At 42.3% G+C, this 25,864-nt stretch overlaps 1 protein-coding gene across 1 annotated transcript; it reads right to left on the bottom strand.

Moving 5' to 3' along the window:
* lrsam1 (leucine rich repeat and sterile alpha motif containing 1) lies at nt 1-25,727 on the bottom strand. Its single transcript, XM_031875760.1, has 25 exons — nt 25,458-25,727; nt 21,910-22,104; nt 19,331-19,387; nt 18,819-18,863; nt 18,592-18,669; nt 18,230-18,298; nt 18,061-18,145; nt 17,844-17,965; nt 17,671-17,761; nt 17,247-17,356; nt 17,069-17,098; nt 15,684-15,806; nt 13,676-13,815; nt 13,494-13,538; nt 12,624-12,694; nt 12,266-12,365; nt 12,040-12,127; nt 11,835-11,909; nt 9,200-9,280; nt 8,819-8,914; nt 8,532-8,630; nt 8,322-8,453; nt 6,511-6,577; nt 3,682-3,887; nt 1-3,369 (listed from the first exon to the last, which is right to left on the bottom strand). The coding sequence occupies exons 2-25, from the start codon at nt 21,979-21,981 to the stop codon at nt 3,247-3,249; spliced, it is 2,205 nt and encodes a 734-aa protein (XP_031731620.1). The 5' UTR covers nt 21,982-22,104; nt 25,458-25,727; the 3' UTR covers nt 1-3,246.
* Nucleotides 25,728-25,864: the final 137 nt, after the last annotated feature.

Here is a 25,864-nt window from a genome sequence, read left to right as displayed (position 1 = left end):
TGTCTTATCGTGTTGCACAGGAAGGTCACGCTAAGCCACTGTATGAAATTGACCACTGTAAAGATGAATGGGAAAACCTATTGGCCCTGATACTGGCAGTACTCAGACCTTTGTGCACTGACAATATGTACCAGCTAATGTTATCTGCACTTGTGAGACCGTTGTCATTTGCTGTATGCATGGTGATGAGAAGCCTTATCCTACTGCTGACTTTAAATTGAAGTGCAAGGACAGACTTGTCTGTTAGATATTGGCTCGTCTGATAATTTCCTGTCTCAGTGGTTTTTGGGTCAGGATCTGCCCATCCTCTTTGATTTGCTAAACCCAGCACAAAGCTGTCATATTGCTGTAAGCAGACGAGCATTCTCCAACCCTCAGCTTCCAGCTTGATATTGATGTTTACAGCACCACCTGAGAGGAGCACTTGGGACACCTGAAGAAAGCGTCCTGGAGCGCCTTCACTCAGCAGGCCTGATGATCAATCCAGCCAAATGTGTCTTTGCTAGAACTAAAGCTGAGTACCTTGTGTTCACCATTGAAGGTGGGGATATTGAACCAGAAGTTCATAAGAATCATGTTCTCTCCCACAATTTGTGAAGCAGCTCAGATCCTTTCTTTGGATGGCTGGCTTCTACTATCGGTTCACACCAAACTGTTCAGTCATGGCTGCTCCACAGACTGACATGACCAGCCTGCGATGCCCCAACCCCAGCAGCTCCAGCAGACATCCTGAGTAAGAACCCAATTTCTCCACTGTCCAGATTTGAATGACAATTTTATCTTGCACACTAATTCCTCTGAGCTGTGCTTCTGCATGGACCCCCAGAGTTCCGGCATCAGGTTGCCTACATCAGCTATTCCCCAGGGAGGTCCGCTAATGGACAGTGTAAAAGGAACCCTTGACAATTAAGTAGGTGCTGGGAAGAAGCCCTTATGCACACACGCATTCAAAAAATAAACACATAGCTTGTGTTTCATATATCACATTCATTGTTTATTTGGTATAGGGACTACCTTAGTTTCTACTAGTAATGCAAATAAAATAGTTAAGTTACAACCTCAAAGATCTCTGTTTTCTTAAGCAGTAATTACAAGTGTTACAATGTGTTTAGATCGAACTTCCCAGAGAACGCCGCTTGTGACTTTCAGTAATGTGGCAAAGAGCTTTCATCAGTGAGCCAAAGGTTCAATCACCAATTCTGTGATGGATGGTGAGTTAACAAGCATCTAAATGAAAATCTTTCCGATAATTACTTTAATTTATGTACGGTCAAACTTTACTTTATCTTTATAAATTTGCTTTAAGTCATTCTAATCTTTTGTCGAGGGTTCCGTTGCTGCTGCTGGAGCAGAAGATGCACTCCCTAAAGCAAATCCTTTCAATACAGGAAGTGGCCAATTGGAATATAGCAACACTTGTTGTATTTGTAGTTTAGCTGGTAGTGCTCATCTTTGTTTCTAAAAGGGCTTGATAACCCATTATATATGTTCCCCTTTGTTTTCAGTTAGTTTGATCAGTTTATGCTATAAGTTAGCATAGCACGAGTTCAGTTGTTTAGATGGCCTCTTTTATGGGCACAGAACTTCAAAACTAATTTGTTTAACATGTTGGTTTCATGTTTAGTTCAATAAATCCATACTTAAAAGCCACTTGTGACTCTTCATGCACACCAGCTCACACTCAACAGCATCACGGTTTCTACACTGTATTTCACTACATGTCCAGAGGTTGCTGTCTGTGTGAGAATAGTGCATCACTTCAGCAACACAAAGCTTTTACATCGACCACAAGGTGAGTACAGCAGATATATATATATATATTTTACATCAGTCTGTTGACATGAAATGTCAGCTTTGTATACAAGTGAAATCTCTAACACACTACAGTTAACAGTCATATACAGTAAGATATTTCCTGATACATGCTGGGATGTCAAAGTTAAGAGCACTTGAAAGAGTGTAATATCATTAGTGATGGAAACAAACCGGTGAGGTGTTGTTAGTTCATACATATGCACCACATATAGCATTTCAAATAAGAAAGGGACCAGAAGATAAGTCAGAGACAAGTGAGACAGAAACTAAAGTGAGGTCCAAGTCTGGATTACCTTCTGCCCAGGGACCCCAGAGCCATAAGAGTCCCCTAAAGGCCCAGCTGGACTGTCTGGCAGATGGGTGGTGGTCATTTGATTAACTGTAACTTTGTTTGGAGAAACAGTAATATTTGCTCCGCTGAAGCACGATTAGGTGGGTTCTATTTTATTAACTGATCCTTTGTCCAAATTGATTTTAAAGGGGTAGTCCACAAATTTAGCATTGCTCCTTCATTCCCATTCACTTTCATAAAGCTGTGGAAATAGTGAGAACGACTTTAAGAAAAGAAGGGCTGAGAAATGCTGACTTTTAACCCTTAACATGGAACTTTAAAAAGCTCCTTCTAGAGCCACAGAAAACATTACACAAGTGAATACGAGTAGGACTCAAACTAAACGTGACTCATTGTTCTTACATGGTGCAAATTTAGACATTTCTTTGTGTTCCAGATTATCACACAGCAAACCTGCAGTGATTGAATTACAGTAATATAAGACAGAGAGCAGGAGGAACTGGGGTGTTTACAGCAGCTCGTTTTGGACCTGGGCAGAAGTCAGTTTCCCCTCCAATTGTCTTGATATGCATTGATATATAATTCCCCATTTTAACAGAAGATCAGAGGGGCCTGGATGAGAAGGATGGGAGGGCAGAACAAGACATTGAAGGGCAACAAGATGTTGCATCAGTGATGATAATAATCAACACATTATGTTTAGTTAAGATGATAGTTGGACAGGTATTAGTTTGGTTGACAACATAGACAAATTGTTTAAAAAAGAGATTCCCAGAAAAAGGCACACGTCAATTTAGAAACTACTATAAGGCAAAGAACATACAGTCTTCAACCAGTGAGTGGTGTAGTCCGCTTGGCTCTTAACACGTAATGCTAAAAATAAAAAATAAAATATTGAATTTAAAAGAACAACAAAATAAAACAGGCTTGGACACCACTGAAAACCAAAAACACACCACTAGTAAAAGTAACTCTATTCAGATTTGTTTCAGCAGATACATCACAAAGTACTGTTTGGTTAATACAAGAAAGTGACTCAGTTCTTCGAAAACCTGCCAAAAGCCTACTCGCAGCCACACCACGATCATGCATAAATAAAGAGCGGTGCGGCGTGAAGGAGTAGCACAGTGCAGTGGGTCCTAGCTGTGGTAGAGGCGTACGTGCTGGGATATGTTGCTACGACACAGAGGGCAGTTCTGCAGAGCGCCGCTGCAGACCTGACAACAGCATACATGAGCACAGGGCAGGAAGATGACCTGAGACTGGAGACAGGGAGAGACCAGACACCATCAGTCGTGTTTCACATTTGAACTTCATTACTACAAACATCTTTAAGGCTTTTCTACAGTCACTGAGGGGCAATCCTCTGCATTTTAAAGAGATTTGAGGGTGGTACCTTTCTTAGCCTTTTAAAATCCAAAACACAAAAGCAGAAGCGTGAGGACTGGATTAAGTAGTGTGATTGTTACATTTCTGAGGTCACTATATAGTGGATTCATTCACTCGCTCTATATAGGAAGTAAGTAGAGCGTGGTTGCAGACACAGCGAGTGCGTTAGTTGCAACTTGTCTTACCCCAGTCTCCATGCAGACCACGCACTCTGAGCTCCCTGGTCCCTCCACAGGGCTGGGGGCTGAGGGGGTGACAGGGGTCCCTGGAGTGAGTGGTGGGCTGGGGATCTGGAAGGTGGAGGTGCTGGGAGGCGACTGAGGGGGGCTAGGGGACGGAGCCGTGGGGGCCACCTCAGCCTCCTCGTCCTGCTGGACAGCCTTACAGGCTCCTGGTGGAGGAGGAGACAGTGAGAGAACTGCAAACACATCCTACACCCTCCCCTTCTTTAAAGAGGTAGAAAAGAAGTTTTTGCAATAAATCCTCTTAAGCTCGGGCCCTATTTGTAGGCCTCTGCTTGAAAATGGCATACCCATACTAAGGAGACCACAGTTCTGTAACTACAAGGTCTATTTTAATAATTGTTGATGCTATAATCAGATAACACTTTGAAATTGTTCAGATGGGTAAATATTGTGTATATGTTGCTGGTTAATATAGTGCATGATATGATATTACACAGCTGAAATTGAAAATATTTAGGTTCACCTGAAAAAAAAAGCACTTTTATTGATATTATGTTTTTGAAATAATGCAGCTGGCTGGCTCAAACTCTCCCAAATCATAGCACAACCGATCAGTAGTTGTTGAATAAAGGTTAGCTGGGATAAAGTGAAGAATAAGAGGCTTTAGTACAGAGAGGTCACGCGAGGTCGTCATTTTCGAACCAGCTGTTGCAGCTCTTACATTGTACTTTTATATACTATATAACTATATATTTCACTTTTTTATCACTCATATTATTCAATACATCCAAATACAGCCGTTAGAAATCATTTTGACAGCAAGGGTCCCCTCAGAGCATGTTTCTGGCTGTCATCCATAGGATAGGATTTTCTCAGTTGATCTGTGTGTATGGGGCTGTAGCTCAGCCTATCATCGGTCGATTTCAGTCAATGAGTCTCAGGAAGGCGGGTGTCGAAGCGGGTGTTGATTTTCAGCGAGTAAAGTTGCAAGAAGTCTCCCCGAGCGTAAATTTCCGTTCGCCGGAAGTCTGACCGCTCGCCCATGGTGGATTGACCCCCCTTCCACAGGAAACAGTTCACAAGAAGACAGGATGCAGTTGCCAACAATGATTCTAGCTTTGAACCGGATAAATTTCGATGTTATTGTCCTAATTTTAGCTTGGTAGCCATTAGCTTTGTGGTCCAAAATCGATGTGCAGTTAAATATGAGGGTGATTTTTGGCCACAAATTCGTCCTTATATGCCACATTTTCTAGATGCTTATATTAGTAGTCTATAGTTGTGTTTGGAGTGTGTAAGAAGTGACTTATATGATAGTGTTGCCCATACGCTGCTGTTTAATCCGGTAAAAAAAAATGTACAAATCCAAAATATTGGCGAACAATAAGTCCATTTTCCGAACAATTTTTTCAGGGGGGCTGAGCCCGATAGCCCCCGAATTCGGGGGCGTCGTGTGCAAGAGGTGAATTCAATTTTCAATCACTTTTTTTGCTGTTGAAAGTTTAACAAAACTTTTCTTCTTTGATTTCAGTTCTGTAACTTCTGTAACCGGAGAGAATGTGAAATATCCCTTCTTTCATTGTAATCTTTTATATTATATAAATAAGTAATTAAAAAAGTAAATGACCTTGAAATTCGGCATTTATTTTGCCGTACAACTACAAATACTGAAACCATTATTAAATGTTGAAAATAAAGAAAAGGAAATAAATATATCAGGAACCAATATTATCAGCTAATATTAGCGAGGCACAGCTATATCAGAGTTTATCAGTCTCAAAACTGAGTCTGTTTGTGGCACAACGTCAATCTGCTGACAAGCTGATCATTTCAACAAGAGCAGACTCACTACTCTGATCACAGACATAACAGAAAGATGAGACTGGATTCTTTCAGCGTTTGTTGTCCACAGCTGCTTCATACTGAATCACAGTCTGCAGACATCTGAAGGCATCAGGACGCATATGATGATAAGTCTGTAGCCTCTGATTTGAAAAGTGCTGTGCTCGAGTGCAGTGGCATTACACACAGCCGTGCACCATGTATCATGATTAAATCAAATGTAACAGTACATAATAAGCACACATCAGACTGCTTCGTTAACTCAGTATTCTGCCTGTTTATGAGGCAGACATTGGATTACTGGAGTTCACTCATTCAGTACATCACAGCAATTAAAGAAAACAACTAATTCAGTGGTTCATGTGTTACTCTTGCATTATGAAGCAAACGCTGCTGTGTCATATTTTAAGACGGGATGTATCTATCTACGACGTGAGCTACAGAAGAAATATGACCAACAAAGCAGTGGATGAATGCAATCATATGAACAGCTGCACTAAACTATTTTCCATAATTTCTATCATTCTACTAACTAACTTGTCATAACCCCCCCACATCATCTGGCTCTAGCTGCAGATTAGAGCTGCCGTGTGTTGCTCCATCCACAGAACTACCAGAGTTCTTTTGTTGTGCTGTTGTTGCCGTGCATCACTATGATTAGTTCAGACGGTTCTGCAGCGAGACCAGCTATGTGATCGTTTCCACTTCATTGCAATGCAATACAACTGCTCTTTCATAAAGTTACTTTTATGATGCCTACATTGTCATAAATGTGTTAATTCGGTTATTATGTTTTAGCATTGAGGTCATAGTAAAACATTTGAAACCCCTCTATACTTAATGTAGTCCAGTACAAGCATTCACTCGGACCTTAATAATATACATAGTATTGACTTTTTGTGCTTGTGATTTTTCTTGCTTTAAAAACACACATTCTTTTCACTATAATTGTCGAATACATAAACATGTAGGATGTGTGTAATGTACCTTCAGGGTAGCGTTGAAGAGCCCAGTTCAGAAGAGCAGTTTGGATTCCTATTTCATTAATGCCAATCTGAAAAGAGAGAAATGAAAAATGCTGACTATTCTTCACATGAACTACGTAGTTAAACCTGCATGCATTTGTTTGGCCACTTGTTGGCAGCACAACAAGCTGTAAACACAGCACTGATATATTATCAGGTTCCTTGATTATCATTGTACAATAGGGTTGAACAACAAAATGCAGATTGTAGTCCCATTTTACTCAAGATAAACTCAGAACCTATATTCTATATGGAGGTTGGAGGATGAGTTAAGGAGTCTCACAGCCAGAGGAAAGAAGCTGTTCTGAAGTCTGGTGGTTCATCAGCTGATACTTCTGTATCTCTCTCCAGATAGCAGCAGGTGAACAGGTTGTGTCTGGGTGGGTTTAGTCTTTTAATATCCTTTGAGCTCTTCTCAGGCTCCTCTTCTCACCAATATCACTGATGCTCAGTAGACCAGTGATGTTCCTGGTGGTTTCTATCACCTGCTGTAGAGCCCTCCTGTCCTGGACCGTGAACATCCCATGTTAGTTTGTAATGTTTCCAGTCAGGATGCTTTCTATTGCTCCTCTGTAAAAGTTAACAAGAACTTGGCACAGGAATTTAGCCTTGTTAAGTTTCCTTCAGAAATACAGCTGTTTATGAGCTTTCTTCACCAGGATGGAGATGTGTGAGGACCATGTCAGCTTGTTTGTGATGCTGATTCTCAGGAACTTAAAGCTGTTAACTTGCTCCACCTCAGCTCCATTGATGTAGACAGGGGTGTGCGTCTTCACCTCCTTTTTTCTCAAATCAACAATCAGCTCCTTGGTTTTACTGACATTGAGCAGCAGGTTGTTCTCTGAGCTCCACTCTGAAGGTTGTTGATTTCCTCTCTATGTGAAGTCTCATTGTTGTTCGTAAAATAAGAAAAGCAATTCAGTTGAATTATCAGGCTAGTTTCATGATCCATCCATCTATTTTCTTCCGTTTTTGTGGAGCTGGGTCGCGGTGGCAGCAGGCTAAGGGGAGTATTCCAGACGTCCCTCTCCCCAGAAACATTTTCCAGCTGGGGGTTCCCGAGGCGTTCCCAGGCCAGACAAGATATATTATCCTTCCAGCATGTTCTGGGTCTACCCAGGGGCCTCTTAACACTAGGACATGCCAGGGAAAACTCTAAAGGGAGTCACCCAGGAGGCATTCTGATCAGATCCCCGAACCACCTAAGCTGGCCCCTTTAACCTGAAGGAGCAGCTGCTCCTCCGGATGTCTGAGCTCCTCACCCTATCTCTCAGGCTGAGCCCAGCCTCCCTACGGAGGAAATCCGTTTTGCCACTTCTATCTACGATCTCATTCTTTCAGTCACTACCCAAAGCTCATGACCATAGGTGAGAGTTGTGACTGTCATATTTGTATTGTGTTTTATCTGGTTGATTAGCATTACTAGTACCTGCACCGGTTCGTGAATTTCGTTCCCTTTCATGTACGACATCTTATCCTCATCCCTGGGGCAATGACTCACTCCCAACCCAGAGGGGGAGAACCATCACCACAGACTTGAACCAATTCACATGCATCTGTTTTGTGCTATTTCTGATCATAGTGGAGGGACTTTGAGCCAATAGGACTCTGTACCGATGCTGGTGCAGCAGCTCAAGCCAACACTGTAGACTGGTGACACTGTGTTGACAGCTGATGTTGAAACTTTTCTAGTCTTCCGACCACTCAAAGCTGCTTTAACACATCATATTGCCAACTGATAGTAATGTGCTAGCAATGATGTTGCAGACAGACCTTCTTGACGTCAGAGGTCGTCATGTGGCGAAGGGCCTCAGTTGTCACTCGATGATGAGCCAGGATGGGCAGGTAGTGCTGAGCCGACAGTTTGCATATCAGGTTGACCAACTCTTTCTCCACGCCCGCTTCCTGCAATGAGTTTACCGTTTAACAACAGGACAGTTTGGTTCTCAGATGTTTCTGTGTCCAGCTTGCACCGTACTGTACCTGCATGCGCAGTGACAGGGGCTTGGCATCCAACAGTCTCTGGTACTGGATCATCCAGTAGTTCTGCTGGTTGGACTCAGACTTCCGCTCCATCTCCGCCTGGAAAACACAAAGTGATTGATGGTCTCTTTTAGCCTCTTGACCCCGGAATGAGGAAGACAACATGTGTGTAAATGATTATCAGAAAGTAAATGTGAGCGGCCTCTGTAAACTTGTAACAGAAATCATGAGCCACTGCTGGACTCTAAAAGAGAAGTGAAAGGCCCACTGAGCAGCCGTTTCCTCACCAGAACCTGCCGCAGCTCCTGCTCTCTCTGGTCTCTCTGCTTCAGCAGCTGCTGCAACAAATCACTGAGAGCCGTTCGCTGCTCCACCAGAACCTCCTGTACGCGTACACACACATATTGACATGACAATACACTTATCAATAAATACTGTTGAAAGACTAAAAATAAATCACAAGCCTGCCTCTGAGATGATTGATATATTATTATCACTCAATCAAAGTCACATATTTAAAATCGTTTTGCATCTGTTTTTTATCTTAATGTGTGTAATGATAAATTGTTGACATGGAGCAATGACATGAAACTAGCCAAAATAAATGATATAGCAGAAAGAAAATCTAATAAATGCAAAAGGCGATGCCAGAAGGCGGTGACACCCACCTGCAGGTTCTCAGCATCCAGATTGCGTCTTTTAATCTCCAATCTAGTCAGCTGCATTAATTCACCCTCTATGAGCTTGATCTGGAGACAGTGGAGAAGCAAACATGAAGCTAGCAGGAGAAGGGACATGCTGCTGTACGCTTGTCTGTGGGTAATATTACATGGCTACCTGACTGCTAATTAGAACGTTTTGAAAAAGGCAGATGCTATTGGCATTCTGGTGTCAGAAGCCAACAATACTATTTGCATCTGAGCCGGGCCCGCATTAGATACTGTATGTGTATCTGTAGGCTGTGTATATTTGTCTTAAACCGAACCACACTGCCTATGAAAACTGAACATGATAATAATAATAATAATACAATAAATCAACCAAGTGTAACAATAGGCTTCTCACTGGACTCCAACTTAGGCGAAAGTCCTGAGTTTGACACATTAATTCACTACCTACACATACTTTGTTGCTCTTTATACTACTACTACTACTACTACTATCACTGTTACTACTACTACTAAATCTAAAGCCTTTCAGCTAGCTAACTATTGCTAAATGAAGTAGCATATTCAACTTGGCAAGGTGTGAATAGTCAAATATCTGCCGCGTGACTATTCTCACCCGGGTGTAAATAGACACTGCTTTTAAAAAAATGACTTGACCAGAATGAGTAAATATGAGGAGGCTATGGGTGAGCTATGGGTGGGCTATGGGTGGGCTGCAGGTGACATAAGAGAAAGGAAAAAGAACAGAACAGGAAAAAAATGACAATGCCAATGTCTTTCTTTTCATCTTTACCAGCGTCATTCTCTCTCATCTAACAGCCAGAGAGAAAAGTGAAAAGATGTGCGTGTGACCACTTACATCTTCAAACCAAGTTTGGATTTCCCTGAACCTACATTAACACATTTTTTTGGCAACTTGAGAGCAGTAAAACAAGCTGTAAACACAACATTGATATACATCACTTTTTAAGTTGACCTGGCTGTGTTAGCAGTTGTGTATTTATGCAACCAGTAGACACAGAGCAACATTAGCATTCAATCTAGGTTGTGTTTGTGTCCACCTGATGAATAGAAGTTCAATATTCACTCTCCTTTCAGCTCTGTTTTTGGCAACAGTTAAGTTGTGGGCTGGTAATCCGTACAGCTGAGTCGCGTGATAGTTCTCTGTTGGTACATCACTATGAGTCACACCTTTCACATTACATGTAATCATTTAATCAACTGGTAATATAAGAATAGTGACCACACGTCAAAGAAAACAAGTGGACCGCTGTTCTCCAAATAACCTCATCGTATAAACTGGAAGAGTTCACAGAAGGTCAGTGGCCATTCAATCCCAGTGTCTGATCATACCATTCTAAGTAAATTGACAATGAAATACATTTCTGGCATAAAGATCAATATTTATATTACATGTATCCTTGCTGTTTGTTTTGACAATTAATTGTGACAGCACTCCCTAAATCACTCTTCTCTCAAGGACGTCATTTAACGAAGAATGGGGACTTTTCAAAATCCTAATGCATTCTCCCTCACTTATAAAGTTTCAGTTGGATTCATTGACTAAAATACCTCTAAACAGTTCATCCACAAGTTCTAATAACTGTGGTACTTTAAAGTGCCATGTGCCTGTGGTTCATGCATTTTCTAATACGTAAATAATTCAGCGAAAAGAGACGTTTTAAAGCCTTTGTTCACCATCTGTGATGTGAACACATCAGCTAGAGAGATGAAAGGTGTGCGTCCTAGTCAGAGTTCAGTCTAACATGCTAGTGCACCACAGAGCGTCTGTCATGTGTGGCTGCTGACGGCTCCGTCAGCTGAACAGTCTGTCACAAACAACAGAGGAGCTTCTACCAGCTCCCGGGTCAGAAGTGGTTCCGCTGACTTAGCAGCATTCAGCAACAGAACAGAAAGCATTGGCACAGCAATGACCAAACACATAATTCATTCCTTAAAGAGAAGAGACGAGTAAGGTTCTGGAGATGCTGTATGATATTATTTTAGTTATTTCTTATATCTGATATGTCAGGGGACCCCAATTCATAATCTCTCAAGAATTCAGAGAATTTAGGAATTTAGGAACTTTAGAGCAGGCCCTCTAGTTCATTTTAATTATGGAAAGTCCTGAAGTATATATGAACTATGATTTTGAAAAGAAGCTGTCATACATTGAATGTGTTGTAATTCAGTTATCCTGTTCTACACATGACATCTATTGCACTTCTGTCCATCCTGATAGAGGATCCTCCTCTGTTGCTCTCCCTCAGGTCTCTTCCTCTTTTCTTTCTCCCTGTTAAAGGGTTTTTTGGGGGAGTTTTGTCTGTTCCGATGTGAGGGTTCCGGGACAAGAGGATGTCAAATGTGTACATATTGTAAATCCCTCTGAGGCAAATTTGTAATTTGGGGCTATACAAAAATAAATTGAATTGAATTGAATTGAACCAGGGTGTTTTGTAAACTGTGGGAGCTTATTGAATTTGTTTAACTGGCCTTAGAATGTCCGAGTCTATCTCTGCTGTACAGCTTTTCATGTGATGGTGAGCCCCATCACATCAGTATCATAAAAAAAAAAAACTGAGACCAGAGAAAGGTTTGACCCCCACCCCACCCATCTCCACCCGCCCACACAGACCTGGTTGCGGATGTAGCCGTGTACAGCGTCTTTCTGCAGCTGCAGGGCCTGGAACGCTGCCTTCTGCATCTCCTCCTGCAGAGAGCAATCAGAGGGAATGACAGGTCATGTGGTTGCTCAAAAAGTTCACACTGAGGTAGGTTTCTCCACCAAGCTCTCACAGCACTGGTGACAACTAAAGAAGACATACCCAGGCTCAACATACCTCCTGTAAGATGTGGGCGATGGCTTTAGATTTGTCTAAAACTTGGAGGGACAGCATCTTATCAAACTTCCTGTCCATATTCTCCATACTGTTATAAGACATGGGAGAGAGACAACACACTGAGTTTAGAACATGTTTCTCACAGCATCCAACTACTCAGATCTGGTGTGTGAGTGTGTGTGTGTGTGTGTGTGTGTGTGCGTGTGTGTGTGTGTGCATGTCTAACCTTCTGTAGGCTTCAGACACCAGGCTCTGTCTGCGGAAGTCACTGGCCTCCTGGAGGAGGTTCATAGCACAGCCGTCTGACAGCATCTTCTGCATCGCCACTGAAAACATAGTGCGGGAAGAGATGGGACAAACTCACTTCATCATTTTATCCTATTCGACAATTAAATCCTACACAGCTGTTCCCTTAAGTTAGCAGCTAATTGATTGATCCATATATTTGATTGTACATATGTAAATGAATGGAAATACTGGGAACTATTTACATTTGTGCATTATTAATGTAAACAGAAGCACTACAGCCATGACTCTATATTCAGAACACTGTGTAGGTAAAGTACATCAGCCAAGCTGCTTACCAGCCACCTCCTTCCTCCTCAGTGAGTTGGCTTCTTCCTGTGTGATGGCAGTCAGATGCTCCATACGAATCCTAAAGGAAATAGTAACACTATGTTGACTTTTGCTTCTCCTCTCTTTGTTCACATAGCCGACCGCTTGCCTTTTAGTGCATGTGAGCATGCCCCACTGGTTAGCTTACGGCCGCTGCTCTGCACTGACAACGTAGCCCCCCCCCCCCCCTCCGGTTCCAGAATCAGAGTCAGAAACGGTTTATTTCCAAGTATGTTACACATACAAGGAATTTGGCTAGGTGATTTGGTGCATAACAGTAAAACACAGTGCAATAGTATGACATCATTTAAAAATAGAAAATTTAAAAAAGTAGAATAAAATAGGGTGAACAAACAAACAAATATACAAGTATATTATTAAAGTGTCATGTGTATATATTAAAAGAGAAAAGACGTGCTACGGTGTGTAACAGTAAGACATTGTCCTGGGATGTATTCTGAGTCAGTGGGTGGCCCGGGCTTTGGTCCTGATGGACCGCAGCTGGTTTAAAGTCACATTTTTGTCTTTTGGTTTTGTTTCAGTCAGGATTGTGTCAGTGGAACTCAACTTAATTTGAGGCAATGTTTTTTTATTGTGCATTTTAGAAATCATTACATCTGTATTTTTTGAAAAGATTTTGACAATGCTCTGGAGCTATGGAAATGTTAGAATCACACAAGTCTAACAATCCTACAACCACCACTGGAATCTAATTCCACAAAAAGCAGAATATTCACTACCAAGCCTGCACCCAGTATAGACAACTGTATTGCTATGTGTTGGAGTGCCTCATGTGTTGTTGCTGTGATAGATCATGGATCACTGGTCTGTCCACTCACCGATCTTCCTCCATGGCTTGAAGAAACTCTGCACTTTTTTTCTGCCTGGAGAGATGAAAATGAATACACTGCAGTTAGCAGAGACGCATATAGCATCTATCATGTGACACAGATCCACTCACCACCTCTTCACAACAAAACAAATATTACTACACTACATAGCCACTTCCTTCAGGTCCTACCTGTTTTTGTCCATCAGCATGTTGCTGATGCGACTGCTGATGCCGTCTTCAGCTTGTCTGACTTTCTCCAGCACCAGCAGCCTCTCTGCCTCCTGGGCTCTCTGCTGCTGGCTGACCCCCAGCTCCAGACGCTCCTGCTCCTACACGTCAGATAGATTATACAAACAAACGCAGGTGAAATCAGCAAAAACAACTTAGAAATAGCTCACAAAACAGACACGAAAGAAAGAAACTCCCTAGTTATTGGCTTCTTCAGAGAGTTGGTGGGACCTGAAGCACAGGGGTGAACCGCTGTGTCATGAAAAAATATTTTTTATATAATAATAAAATAAATCACTTTTCAAAATAGTAATCAAAACATTTTTGAATATTATGCACATATTATGAATACTATAGAAATTAATAGATTGGGGATGCACTGATCCGACTTTTTGCGTCTTTGGTAAAGATAAAGAGGTATTTATTGTCATTGTAGTGATACAACGAAATTCCGTTAGGTAGCCCTCAGCAGCAGCGAACAACAACAACGATAAACAATGTACAAGATAAAAATACACAAAAGGAATAAAAACGTTACTAAAGTAATAAAAGCTGTATCAGCTGATACAGAGTACAGATCAATCAATCAATCAATCAATGAGCTGTATGCGTTACTAGGACACTTACAAATTGTTTTACTGACTGTTAAACAACATAGAACAACTAAATACATTGAAATACACTTCCTGAAATGTTATATAGTATTAAATAATAAATTGTACACCAACAACTTGTTAAGAAAATATTCAAAATTAATAGGAATTACAATTCAAGTGTAAATAATATAGCAAACCTAAAGAGGACGTAGAATCCCAGTATACAATACATGCAGTATAGAAACATTAGAAGTTGACTGCTGGTTGATTTTTTAAATATAATAATGAAAGTGTGGAGCAGGAAAAAGACGCCAGCCGATTAATCAGCTGATACCACTCCCCCACAAACAAAAGCAATCAATCTCAATGAACAATCCCCGACTGTATTACAGACTGGACTAACTGGTTAAACTGATCATCTAAGTAATACAACCTAAATAAATAGCCTATATAAATATGGAAATCATAGTAATTAATAAATAAATCCTAGATGAGCATCTTTAATTTTCTTTAAAGACAGAAGTGAAAGGTTTCTGACTGCCCCATCAGCTGGAGTTGATCACATGTTTTACTTCTGTCCGCTATCTTTGCATTGACTCTCTGAATCCAATCCTTAGTAAGAGAACATCCTGTGTGATTTGATGGATTACATCATTGGAATATGTTCTGTGGCTGATGACTGGCCAGGAAACCATTCATGTTGGTACATATTCCCGAGATAAGGAGCATACTATAGCGGGATTTCCTTTCATTTCATGAATAGTTGATGGCTGACAGACTGTTAAATTGGTCAACAAGTTAAAGGTGACAGTTGAATTATTTATTTTCCTACCCGTATGCTTGTCTTGTATGGTGGACAAAGAGCTGATAGTGCTGCGTTATATATTGAGAAATAACATCTGTGGGGACAAATAAACTGAAAGCAGGTCAGATATGACATAATAACCTCTTGTGTGCTCGCAACAAAATCAGCTGTTCACTGACACCACAAAGGTTTAGCTCCATCACCAGAAAGAATCATGTGCGTTTATGAAGTGGAGGAAAAATGATCTCTGATGTAGTTTACATTGAAAAACGTAATTCAAAGTCATGCATTTATGGCTGGAGTGCTGGTGCTGTACTGTACAATGAACTCTATAATGACGCAATGCCACAATGTCCCCACAGCTCACTGTTCCTATGTTGAAAGACATTGTAGTTGACAGTTGAGTTTCAAAACAACAACAGTGAGCTTGGAAGATTATTTAGCATAACAATACATCGACGTAGTGACATACAAAGACAAAGCTCCATCAAAGAATTGATAAAATGCATATCTATCCAACACTGCTGCGAGTGAGCACGTGAGACGTATCTCGATACTACCGTAGTACCTGTCGGACTGAGTGGAGGATGTTTTCCTTGCGGGAGGTGTTCATGAGTGTGAGCTGGGTGTGCTCTTTTTTCTTCTCCTCTAGGTGGCACTCAAAGGCCAGCTTTGCCTGCTGCTTCTGCTCCTGATGGACAGAGGTATAAGTCAGAGGGCCCTATTCAAACCATCTATAGCGCAAGTGCATTTAGGGCGTGCCCAGCTCTACTTATGCAAGTCAAACTGTGCATAATCTGGGTGCAAAGTGAGGCGCAAGAGGCAAAGGTGTTGTATTTAGTCTCTTAATTAATCATAAGTGTGCTCTGAGCAAAACATGTTTGAAACCAATCAGAGTGTCATCTCCCATTCCCTTTAAAAGCCATGTGCACCCTCTGCCTCCCCAGCCTTCCAATCTTCTGTCCCATTAACAACTCCATTTGACAGCATATGAGCTAATGCACCGATACCCTATTTAACTGTGGAAGAGTGCTGCTGTGTGTGTAACAAGCAGAGTGTGCACGTGTTTACATAGCAGGAAAATACGGCACCATTGACTTTAGAGCAGGGTTCTATTGGGCAATGGTGCACTCACTCTCTGCTGCCTCGAGATAGCAGTGTGCCAACAATGCTCCTGACGATACCTCATTTTAAGACCAACACAGATGGGCGCAAGTACATTTGCTACTTACACTATGACAGCTGGGTTGGTCTGAAACTAGCAATGACACTTGCATTGTTTGCCATTGAAAAATACAAATGAAAATCAATCAATAACAAGCTAAAGAAATTTGTCCTTACTTGTTAACCTGCACAGTTTTCATATGAACTATGGTTATGGACAACAACGTCTTTTTAAAGGAAGCTGTGAAATATATTTAAAGGCATGAATGAGCTAAACAAGATTATGCTGTAAGGGACTGACAGACACTTTTAGTAATCGGACAAAAAAAGCCATCTTCATGGGACTTTACCACTGCATGTCAGTCGGCTGTTTAAGGCAAAATACCCGCTTTGGCATCACGGACTGGGTCTGGTCTGAAATGCAGCATCCTTGCAACAAGACTCAGTGAGCACTGCAGTAATAGTTGAATGTCTTCTGTGATTCAGTACAGAAAACGATCCGTCTCTTTAGCTGCTAAATGCCCCACTGTGTTCAACAGCTAGTCTCTGAATGAGTCTGTCTGCTGTTTGCTGCTGAGCAGAAAGTGCTGCTGCTGCAAACGACGCTGATGAGAACGGTGAAGTTCCAAACCTTAAAACCAAAACAATGAGCTGAAGAAATGCTTAAAACACCTCAGTGGAGCGGAGGGGTACTCCAGAGTTGGTGATAATTATCTGTGGGTTTCTCACTTTCACAATTCAAAAGGAAATGTGTGCAGCCGAGAGCCCCTAGTCACTGGAGTTCCATACCTTTCTCTTCTCGTAGTCACTGAATTTGTTCTGCAACAGAAAGTGAGGAAAGATTGAATGAGACTTTCAGTGTCATCAACAGAAACAATTAACAAGTTCCAAGTGAACAGCACTACAGTCATAAAAGTGACTTTCTACTCTTGTGTAGGGACGTGTGTTCGTGTGTCACCTGCTGTACCTGCCAAGCCTCCTCCAGGCCATCCACACAGTCAGAGTTCTGTTTGCCACACTCGTTCTCCAGCACCGGCAGGAGATACTGGGATGGAGGGCAGTACTCCTCTCCCAGCTCTGAAAACCACATCAACCAAGATATCTAACTAGTCTCCTGTACAGTCTTATATATTGATCATGTGAATACCATGAATTCTTTGGATTTTCATCCTCTTACTATCACTGAATGGTTACATGCCCCTCTGTAGTTACACGTTTCAGTGAAGTCTTAAACCCGAGAGAAGCCGGTTTAATGTAGCTGTAGTGTTTGTGCTACACAAACTCCACTGTCAATTAAACACTATTGAAACTACAAGACATACATAACTGCATGGTAGTGATGAGTGTGTGCGTGTGTGTGTGTGCGTGAGTAGCATGAAGTAAACACTCACCAGTGCATAGGAAGCGCTGGATGCTCTCTGTGCCCTCTGTACACACAGATGCAGGCGGGTAGGACATCATAGCAGCGTCAAGGGTAAAGCTCTGTCATAGAACACACACAGGGTTTGTTTAAAAGTTTGGATCCTTCCTGCATTCCCGATAGTTTGAATCCCGAGACACACACCTCTAGGGTGCGGATGTAGACCAGAGCTTTGGGGAGCTGGACGATGTTGTTGTCACTCAGGTCCAGGGTGCGCAGGCTGCTCAAAAAACCGACCGAGGACGGCAGCTCACTGAGACAGTTACCTATACAGATAAACAGTGATGTAGGAAAACATAAGCTATGTTATTTGACCTGTACATCTTCTCTAATTCTTGGGAGGAAGCAGGAGGCAGCATACTCTTCAAACTGAGTGTCTGCAGAAGACGCAAATCCCCGATGGATTCCGGCAGGGCCTTTAGGTGGTTCTTCTCCACATTCAGAATCTGACAGGACACAAAATGGACACGCACGGATGATGAGTAGCATTCATTGACACTTATTTCCCATGTAGTTCAGAATGGCTTTACCTGCAGTGATGCCAGCTTCCCAATGTCTTCTGGGAGTGAAGTGAGCTTGTTCTCATGCAGATCCAAAACCTTTAGAAGCGGACAGATTCAGTTATTCTTTTTTGTGATGAAGCGTTTAGGCTTCTAGCGGAAATTCTGGTCTTTTGGGAAACCATCATAAATCAGTCATTGTCAGATGGGATGCCCTGTGTCTTTATATTCTCTGCTTATGCAGTGACAGAAAAGCCAACCTCACACTGCTTCAGAACCGCCACTTTGACCAACTAGCCATCTCCACAAAGTTTTTTAAATCATATCACGCTGTAATATGAGTTTAATAGTCACTTAAATTTCCCATCATGCTTGTGTCTAGTTTACATTACCTTTAAAGTGGCAAGAGTGCTGATGTCACATCCTTTGGGCAGAAATGACTTCAGCTCATTGTTATGGAGGATGAGGACCTGAAGAAGAGCATCAGAGGTCTGACTGCTGACTGTTCAGCCAGGGACAAGTACAAATACTGACACAGTGGTATTGTATACGTATTGGTAATACAGTATTTGACACATCAATAGAATAAAAAATAAATATACTAGGTCTCCATGCTTACCTTCTTTTGTAGCACCTTGCAAATGGAAAAGGCACTCGAGGGAACCTGTGACAGAACAAACCAGTGATGTCTCCATCTGCAGTGCAAACCACACACTAATAATACAGACTTAATACTACTCAATACAGAATTTTACAAACAAATATTAAGAGTGAGAGAGGAGTGGGGGGGCATAACTGAAACTGGGGCACCTGTTATTTGGTAATAGGCCTTTTTTACAAAAGACATTTTGATATGTCACAGTAGGACAATCACAGATGTAGGTAACAAAATGACTGATGACTGTCAATCCTCCCATCTTGCTCTCAGAAATAAAGGGGAAAATTAAAAAAAGGATATGAATAAAAATCCCCAAACTGTTGAACTATTCCTTGAAGATAACTTAATATTGCCTTTAAGTTACTAAACCTGGCTTTCAAACATTTGAACATTTGTTGTTCTATTAATAGACTTTTTGTCACCAATAGTCATCAGTGAAGCTTGCCTCACACTGTTGACAGTAACATCCTCACCTCTGAGAGTTCACAAGCTGAGATGTCCAGGATGTCATCAGCACCAGCCTCCTTAGACTGAGGAACGAGGAACAACAGTTATTGGGTTTGGTTAGAATAGACATTCGTTCTTTCAGACAGCAAAGGCACATAATGTTATCTTAACAAAGACAATACTTCCACATTGGGGCGCTGAATTTTTGATGAATAACTCATAATCACACAAAAATTGCTGCAGGTTGTCCCAGTAACATCATGTTACATCAAGCTGTGAGCACATTGTAACTACAGGTAGGGCTGCCCCTTTAAGGTCATGATTCAGATCATCTGGAGATGACCCCCTCAGTCGACTCTTCAAGTTGAGGAGTCTATGAAGTAAATCAATTTATCACAAAGACATTGGTTGTATGGAGATGAATGGTGATGACACGGCAAAAATGTCACACCCACAAAGCATGGTTAACGAGACGGGCTCCGTTTTTCTTTACGGGTTTGGGTGGTTTGCTGTCAACGAGGATGGTCCATCTGGTTGACAAAGGCGCTGGGAGCAGGGGGCCCCGTCACAGCCCACATGGAGAGAGGTGCAGCAAGCATTAAGTCCATGGCCCTGGGAATCTGCAAGGTAGTGGCGAGGGGTATGCCCACGGAGCCTCGGTGCTCCCCTAGAGTCAGGAGCAGTGCGTGCGTGATCCAGTGGTCTATACACTGTGAACCCAAACACAGCCTACTGAGAGAGAGCACAATTATTTTTGTCTGTCAAAAGACAGCAGGGAGAGGCACGAAGAAAAATCTGTTTGTAAGTCTCTCTCTCTCGTTGACCATCCTTTTTACTTCCCTGTTCCCTTCTAATAAGGCAAGAAGTTCTACTTACAACCACCAAAAGCAGTCGATCTCCACCGCTCCCTTTGTCTCAGTACTCTGGACAGCACCGCCTTGACATAAGCCTCCCCTACAACAAAGAGCGCTGTCCATGGTCCTGACACAACAGCTAAGTCACATCGTGTATCCCTATATGTCCCCTCGTGGCATTGTATGTTTACGCGGATATCATTGTGAAGCTTGACATAAAGCGTAATAAGTTTGAATGTGTGATGTTTAACACAGATGCAGACCCCACCTTATGTTCTGTTCATTATGAAACTGTGACGAGTTGCATTTGACTATGTTAACGTGGTTAAAAATCCTCACGGAGACTTATGCTAATGGCCTTTCTGATTGCTAGACACATTGCCAAAACAAAAGGAATGAATAGTTGAATCTTCATATTAAACAGCCAAATCCAATTTGAATGCAAACATTCTGGTACAGTCCTAATTAGAGGACTAAGATGCATGATATGGTGTTGAACGATAATCTCGTCTTATCGCCCAAGCCTACTTGGAAGAAGCCTCATCGATATCTCTATGTTAGGATCCCTGTCTGCTCCTAGTTTGTGCTCCTCTGTTTTTCCCCCTGTCTGTTTTGTTATTGTGGGCCATGTGCTTATGTTTTGTTTTTGTGTCAGCCTACAGTTTCCACCCCCGTGCTCCGCCCACTTCACGCCTCTCTCCTTAGGCTCAGCTGTGGCTCATTCCAGTGATCGCCGCTGGCTGACTTAAATACCTCGGCATTTCACTGGCGCGTCGTCAGTCCGTCCAGTTACCAGTCTGGTCACGTAAGTCTGAACACCGATTCAGTGAAGATCGTTACCTGTTTGTTTTCTGTTCCTTCAGTCTTGAGTGCGGTCGAGTTTCCCTCCCGACTCCGCAGGCTACCTGTCCCGGCCTCGGTTGAGCTTCCCTCTCGACTCCGGTGGAGATTATAGGCGTGACTTTAATTTGCTGGACAGTTAGTCTTTGTTTTTTGTTTGTTCATTCTGTGACTCCTCCTGCACAGTTAAATAAAGTCTTGGCTGGAGTAAACCTGCTGTGTGCGTGCATTTGGGTCCACTAACTACACTACCACATAACACTCTAGCTGTGGTCTCTGAGGTAGTTAAGAAGCTCCTCAGCGGCAAGGTGCCAGGTGTGGGTGAAAGTAATCCCCTCCAAGTCTGAGGCCACGGTTCTCTGCCAGAACTGTGGTGACGAGTGAGTGGAGCCAGAAGACGAAGCTTTTGATTTATGTCTCAAGCCTCGGCTATGACTATGAGCTTTGGGTAGTGGTTGACAGAATGACATTATGGCTACAAGCAGCCAAAATTTCTTTCCTCCGTAGGGTGGCTGGGCTCACCCCTTAGTGGTAGGGTGGGAAGTTCAGACATCCAAGGGGAACTCTGAGTAGAGCCCCTGCTCCTTTGCTTCAAAACGAACCAATTGATGTGGTTCGGGCATCTGATCAGGATCCTGGGCACCTTTCTTTGGAGGTTTTTAGGGCACGTACCACTGGTAGGAGATCCAGAGGTGTACCCAGAGCAGGATAGAGAGATTACATATCTCATCTGGTTTAGGAACGCCCCGGGGTCCCCCAAGAGGAACTGGTAGACATTGCTGGGGAGAAGGACATTTGGACGACCTTGCTTAGCTTGCTGCCACTGCGACCCCGCCAAAGATAAGCAGCAGAAACAAGACAGACAGATGGATGGATGGACAGACATATTAATATAAACACACTCGTCTCACCCTGCACAGCTGATATTCCAGTCTCTTCTGGGAGTCCTCGCTGGGTTTCCTCTTTCTGAAGAACAGAGGCATCCTGAGTTGTGCCTGTCCTACCGTCTCTCTGCCTGCTGGGTTTCCCTCCTGTCCCTCCACTACAACAAGAGCCACTCCAGATAACAGATGGACAGGTTGGAAGGCACTGACAGAGCCTGCACTCTGAAAAGTAAGAACATTTGAACTAATCAGATGGAGCAATATAGCTTGAACTCATATTGCAATAACCCCTTAGAACTTCCACAATACCCCATATGATGAATGGAAACTATAAATAAATGTGGAAATTGTACATTAAAGCTGACTGAATACATTTTTGTTGGTCACTTGGAGACTTGTGGAACAAAAAACACAAGACCAACTTAACCTTAAAAAGTTGTTATGGTCAATGTGTTAGCCCTTTACTGTATTTTTACCCATTCAGCAAATGCAGAGCAACCTTCATTTGGCCACCTGATTAATGTAAGTCCAATATCTAAGCTGTTTATGGTCTCCACCAACTCCTGAGAAAAATATCTGGCTCTTTCGTAGCTAAATGCTCCAATATGTTCACCAGCTAGTGGCTAACTTTGACTGTCAGCTGTTCGGTAGTGTACAGTGTTTTTAGCTGAAAGCAGCTGCCTGCTACTGTACATCTGGAAACAAACTTGATGAGAGTGAAGTTTGAGGTCTGGGAATCCAAGACAATTAGCTAAAAAAGGCAAAACATCTCAGTACCGCTGAGTCCGGTGATCATTTAGGTGGGGTTGTTACGACGAGTGACACCTTTACACACAGTCATTTGAACCATTGTTACAAATATAAAAAATAATTAAAGCTGCGAGCAGCATTGATCGGGCCCTCGCAACTTCATGCACGTCGAGGGTACTAGCAGGACTCTGGCCATGCATTTCTGTGACCGTCTTACACTGCGTGCACAAGTTAAATTTTATTTCCTGGTACTGGCAGGATTCTGGGTGACGCGGCCATGAATTTCTGTGACCATCACACTCTGCGTGCACGAGTGAGATATTTCCTGCGTAGACTAGCAGCGTAGCAAGATCACCCTTTCAATAAGTTCAGTGTTTGGGCCGCTGTAATTATAGAATCCTGCTTACGTCCGTGCTTATTAGTAGGTGGCGCTATGACAATGAGTTAATATTGGCATGCAGAAGTCCTAAAGCCATGACAGTCAACAAGCATGTCAAGTTTGGGACAGTTTTGACAAAGTACAGTCGAGTTACAACAGCTTGATGGATTCGAGCATTTCTAGCCTCTCAAAATTACCTTCGTTTTTCACAGCGAAGACTGCGTCGCCACGGCAATGGCATTCAACGAAACATCAAAAGCTTCATGAACTGGCATTATGAACTTGTTATATTTGCGTGGAACTAATTTGATGTTAATCTGATTTACCTACTAAGATAAACAAGCCAAAGTATAAAGCCTTTAACTTCCTGTTACCAGTAGGTGGCGCTATGACTATGATTCAAAATTGGCCTGCAGATGTCTTCAGGCCTGGAATCTAATCAAACATGTGAAATCTGGTAAAGATCTGATGATGTGGAGTCGAGTTACATCAGTTTATTCGTTCATGGCGAAGGATCGAAATTCGCCGAGCCGCCACGTTGCTGCCCTTCAACAACGTCTTACGATTTTCACAATGAAGCATTACCAAGGTCTTAAGGCTTTTCTGACAACATTTTAGAGGGATCTGATTAATCTGTGAGGAGCAGGATGTCAAAGTACAAAATGTACAACTTCCAGTTGTCACTAGGTGGCGCTATTACTATGATTCTAAATTGTCTTATAGATGTGTTCCGGGTCAGGATGTTATGACATATGAGAGATTTGGAGCAGATTCGACAATGTATGCCCGAGTTACAACCACTTCCTGTTTCGCGGCGAATGGTGTTTTTTGACGCCACGCCACGGACACAGAGTTCGATAACTTTTTGATCTTTGAGTAACTTTTCACTGCCAAGGTCTCAAGAGCATACTGACCGAATCTGAAGTCAATCGGGTTAAATCTCTGGGAGGAGTTCGTTAAAGTATGACGCCTTGAAATGGTCAAAAAACGTCATAAAAGTCAAAATGGCCGAATTCCTGTTTGGTTTAATGAAAAACTCCAAGAGGATTTTTTGTGCGTCTCACCACGTTCCACATACCTACCAAATTTCATACAGCTAGGTGAAACCTGATGTTGGGGCTACTCAATAGGGGGCGCTATCGAGCCAATATTTCATACCGCAGCTGGACACCCCAATCAGACTGCAATTTTCGCAAATTCTGGCTTGCGTGCCAAATTTCACAAAATTCCCAGTATCCCAAGCACCTCCTTTTTGCGATGAAAGTGGAAAAGTAATAATAATAATAAACATTAGAATAACAATAGGTCCTCCGCTCCGACTACGTCGGTGCTCCGGCCCTAATGATTGGTACTACAGCTTGAAATTATTTAAATGTTTTAGAAAACAAATGTTCTTTCCTAAGGGAAACTGTGTTCTTGTTCTGCCTAATTTCTGATAAGGCCTCATTTGAGGACTATTTCAGTATGTTTCAGCCTGCTCTATTTAAAAAAATAAGAGTTTTATACATGTGCAAATCTACATATAGGCCATATTCTATTGAGCCCTTGTTATCCCCCCCTGAAACATACTACTATATGGAAGTCAGTATTATAACCCCAAACTCCAGTAGAAAAGTCAAAGTCCATCATTTTAGTCTAAAACAAGTTCGGGCATCAGAAGCTGATTTCATACCCAATGTGTGTGAGGAGACACAGGTAATACACAACAAAAAATATGATTTTTCCCACGATTGACAGCAGTCCGCCTACCATACCCATGAGCCACTTGTTTGTCCCATGTATCTACCGGAGATGGCAGCCAGTAATAGAGGATCATCTACTAGATGTCACGTGTCTAGGGTGATCCTGACTATCGCCCTGGTGTTTAAGACACTTTCCTCTCCTTATCTTATCAACGACAAGAAAAAGAAGAAAGAAAAATGTGTGGATATATAATAACACACCCAGGACCAGGAAGTCTGCATTGGTTTTCTTTTTGAGCGGCAACTCTAACGTTTGTGAACCCAACCCAGTAACTCATTCATTCATCTTAAACTATTATTTCAGTGATGTAACTGATGACGGAATCTGTGTAAGTAACATGGAGGCGCGCGACATTAACGTAAAGTACGTAGCTAACGTTTCTTAACAGCAAAACAAGTACACATTTTGCAAAAAGCAACACTTTGGGCCATATGACAACCGCTGTCAGGCTATCCATGTAGCTCTTAATAGCAACGATATGAATATTAGCCCGCTGTAGGAAGGTTAGCTAGCTCACTTCACACCAATAAGGCTAGCTAAATGTTATACCACATAATGTTAGCTTAGCCAGATGACAACTTGGCCCTCTGGCTGACGTTATAGTTAGCGAACACAAGCTAACAAAGCTATCATGTAGCATAACAACAACCCACATGCTATAACAACACAGTTAAACTAAAGCCAGGAGTTTAACTTGACTCACGGGCCGTGTGTTGATGTTTCGCTGATCCTCACTCTTCCGGTTAACGTTATCTGAAGAGCCAGAGGGGGAGTTCAGATGTAGACTGTTTACAAGAGGCGTTGAACATTAGCGTTACGTTAACGTTAGCTTGTGATTAGCCAAGTCAGTCGTAGAAACCGGAAATATTATGTCGGTGACTTGCCTAGTTCAAAAAGATGATGATGATCACTCTTCCTCAACGAAGGCTACTTATCGACATCATAACAAATAACGGCATTCTTCTTCTGTGGTGTTTAACGGCAGCTTGCATCCTTTGTGTTGCATTACTGCCATCTTCCGGTTTCAGTCAGTGTATATGTTCCCAACTACTAAACTTTCCCCATCAGTGTCGTTGCTCGCAAGAAGTTTGTAAAGTACCTTCTTCCCAG

The sequence above is a fragment of the Anarrhichthys ocellatus genome, unplaced genomic scaffold (assembly GCF_004355925.1).
Source record: "Anarrhichthys ocellatus isolate YVR2014 unplaced genomic scaffold, GSC_Weel_1.0 scaffold95, whole genome shotgun sequence".
NCBI lineage: Eukaryota > Metazoa > Chordata > Actinopteri > Perciformes > Anarhichadidae > Anarrhichthys > Anarrhichthys ocellatus.
Note: the sequence above shows the minus strand (reverse complement) of the source record. Positions and strands in the feature narration are given on the sequence as shown.

Excerpts from the sequence above, each read along its gene's own strand:
- lrsam1 (XM_031875760.1), bottom strand. The coding sequence starts at position 21,981 with ATGCCTCTGTTCTTCAGAAAGAGGAAACCCAGCGAGGACTCCCAGAAG. Across the intron at positions 11,910-12,039 it reads TCGCCCACATCTTACAGGAG|GAGGAGATGCAGAAGGCAGC; the intron begins GTATGTTGAGCC and ends TGCTCTCTGCAG. Across the intron at positions 9,281-11,834 it reads ACGGCTACATCCGCAACCAG|ATCAAGCTCATAGAGGGTGA; the intron begins GTCTGTGTGGGC and ends CACTGTCTCCAG.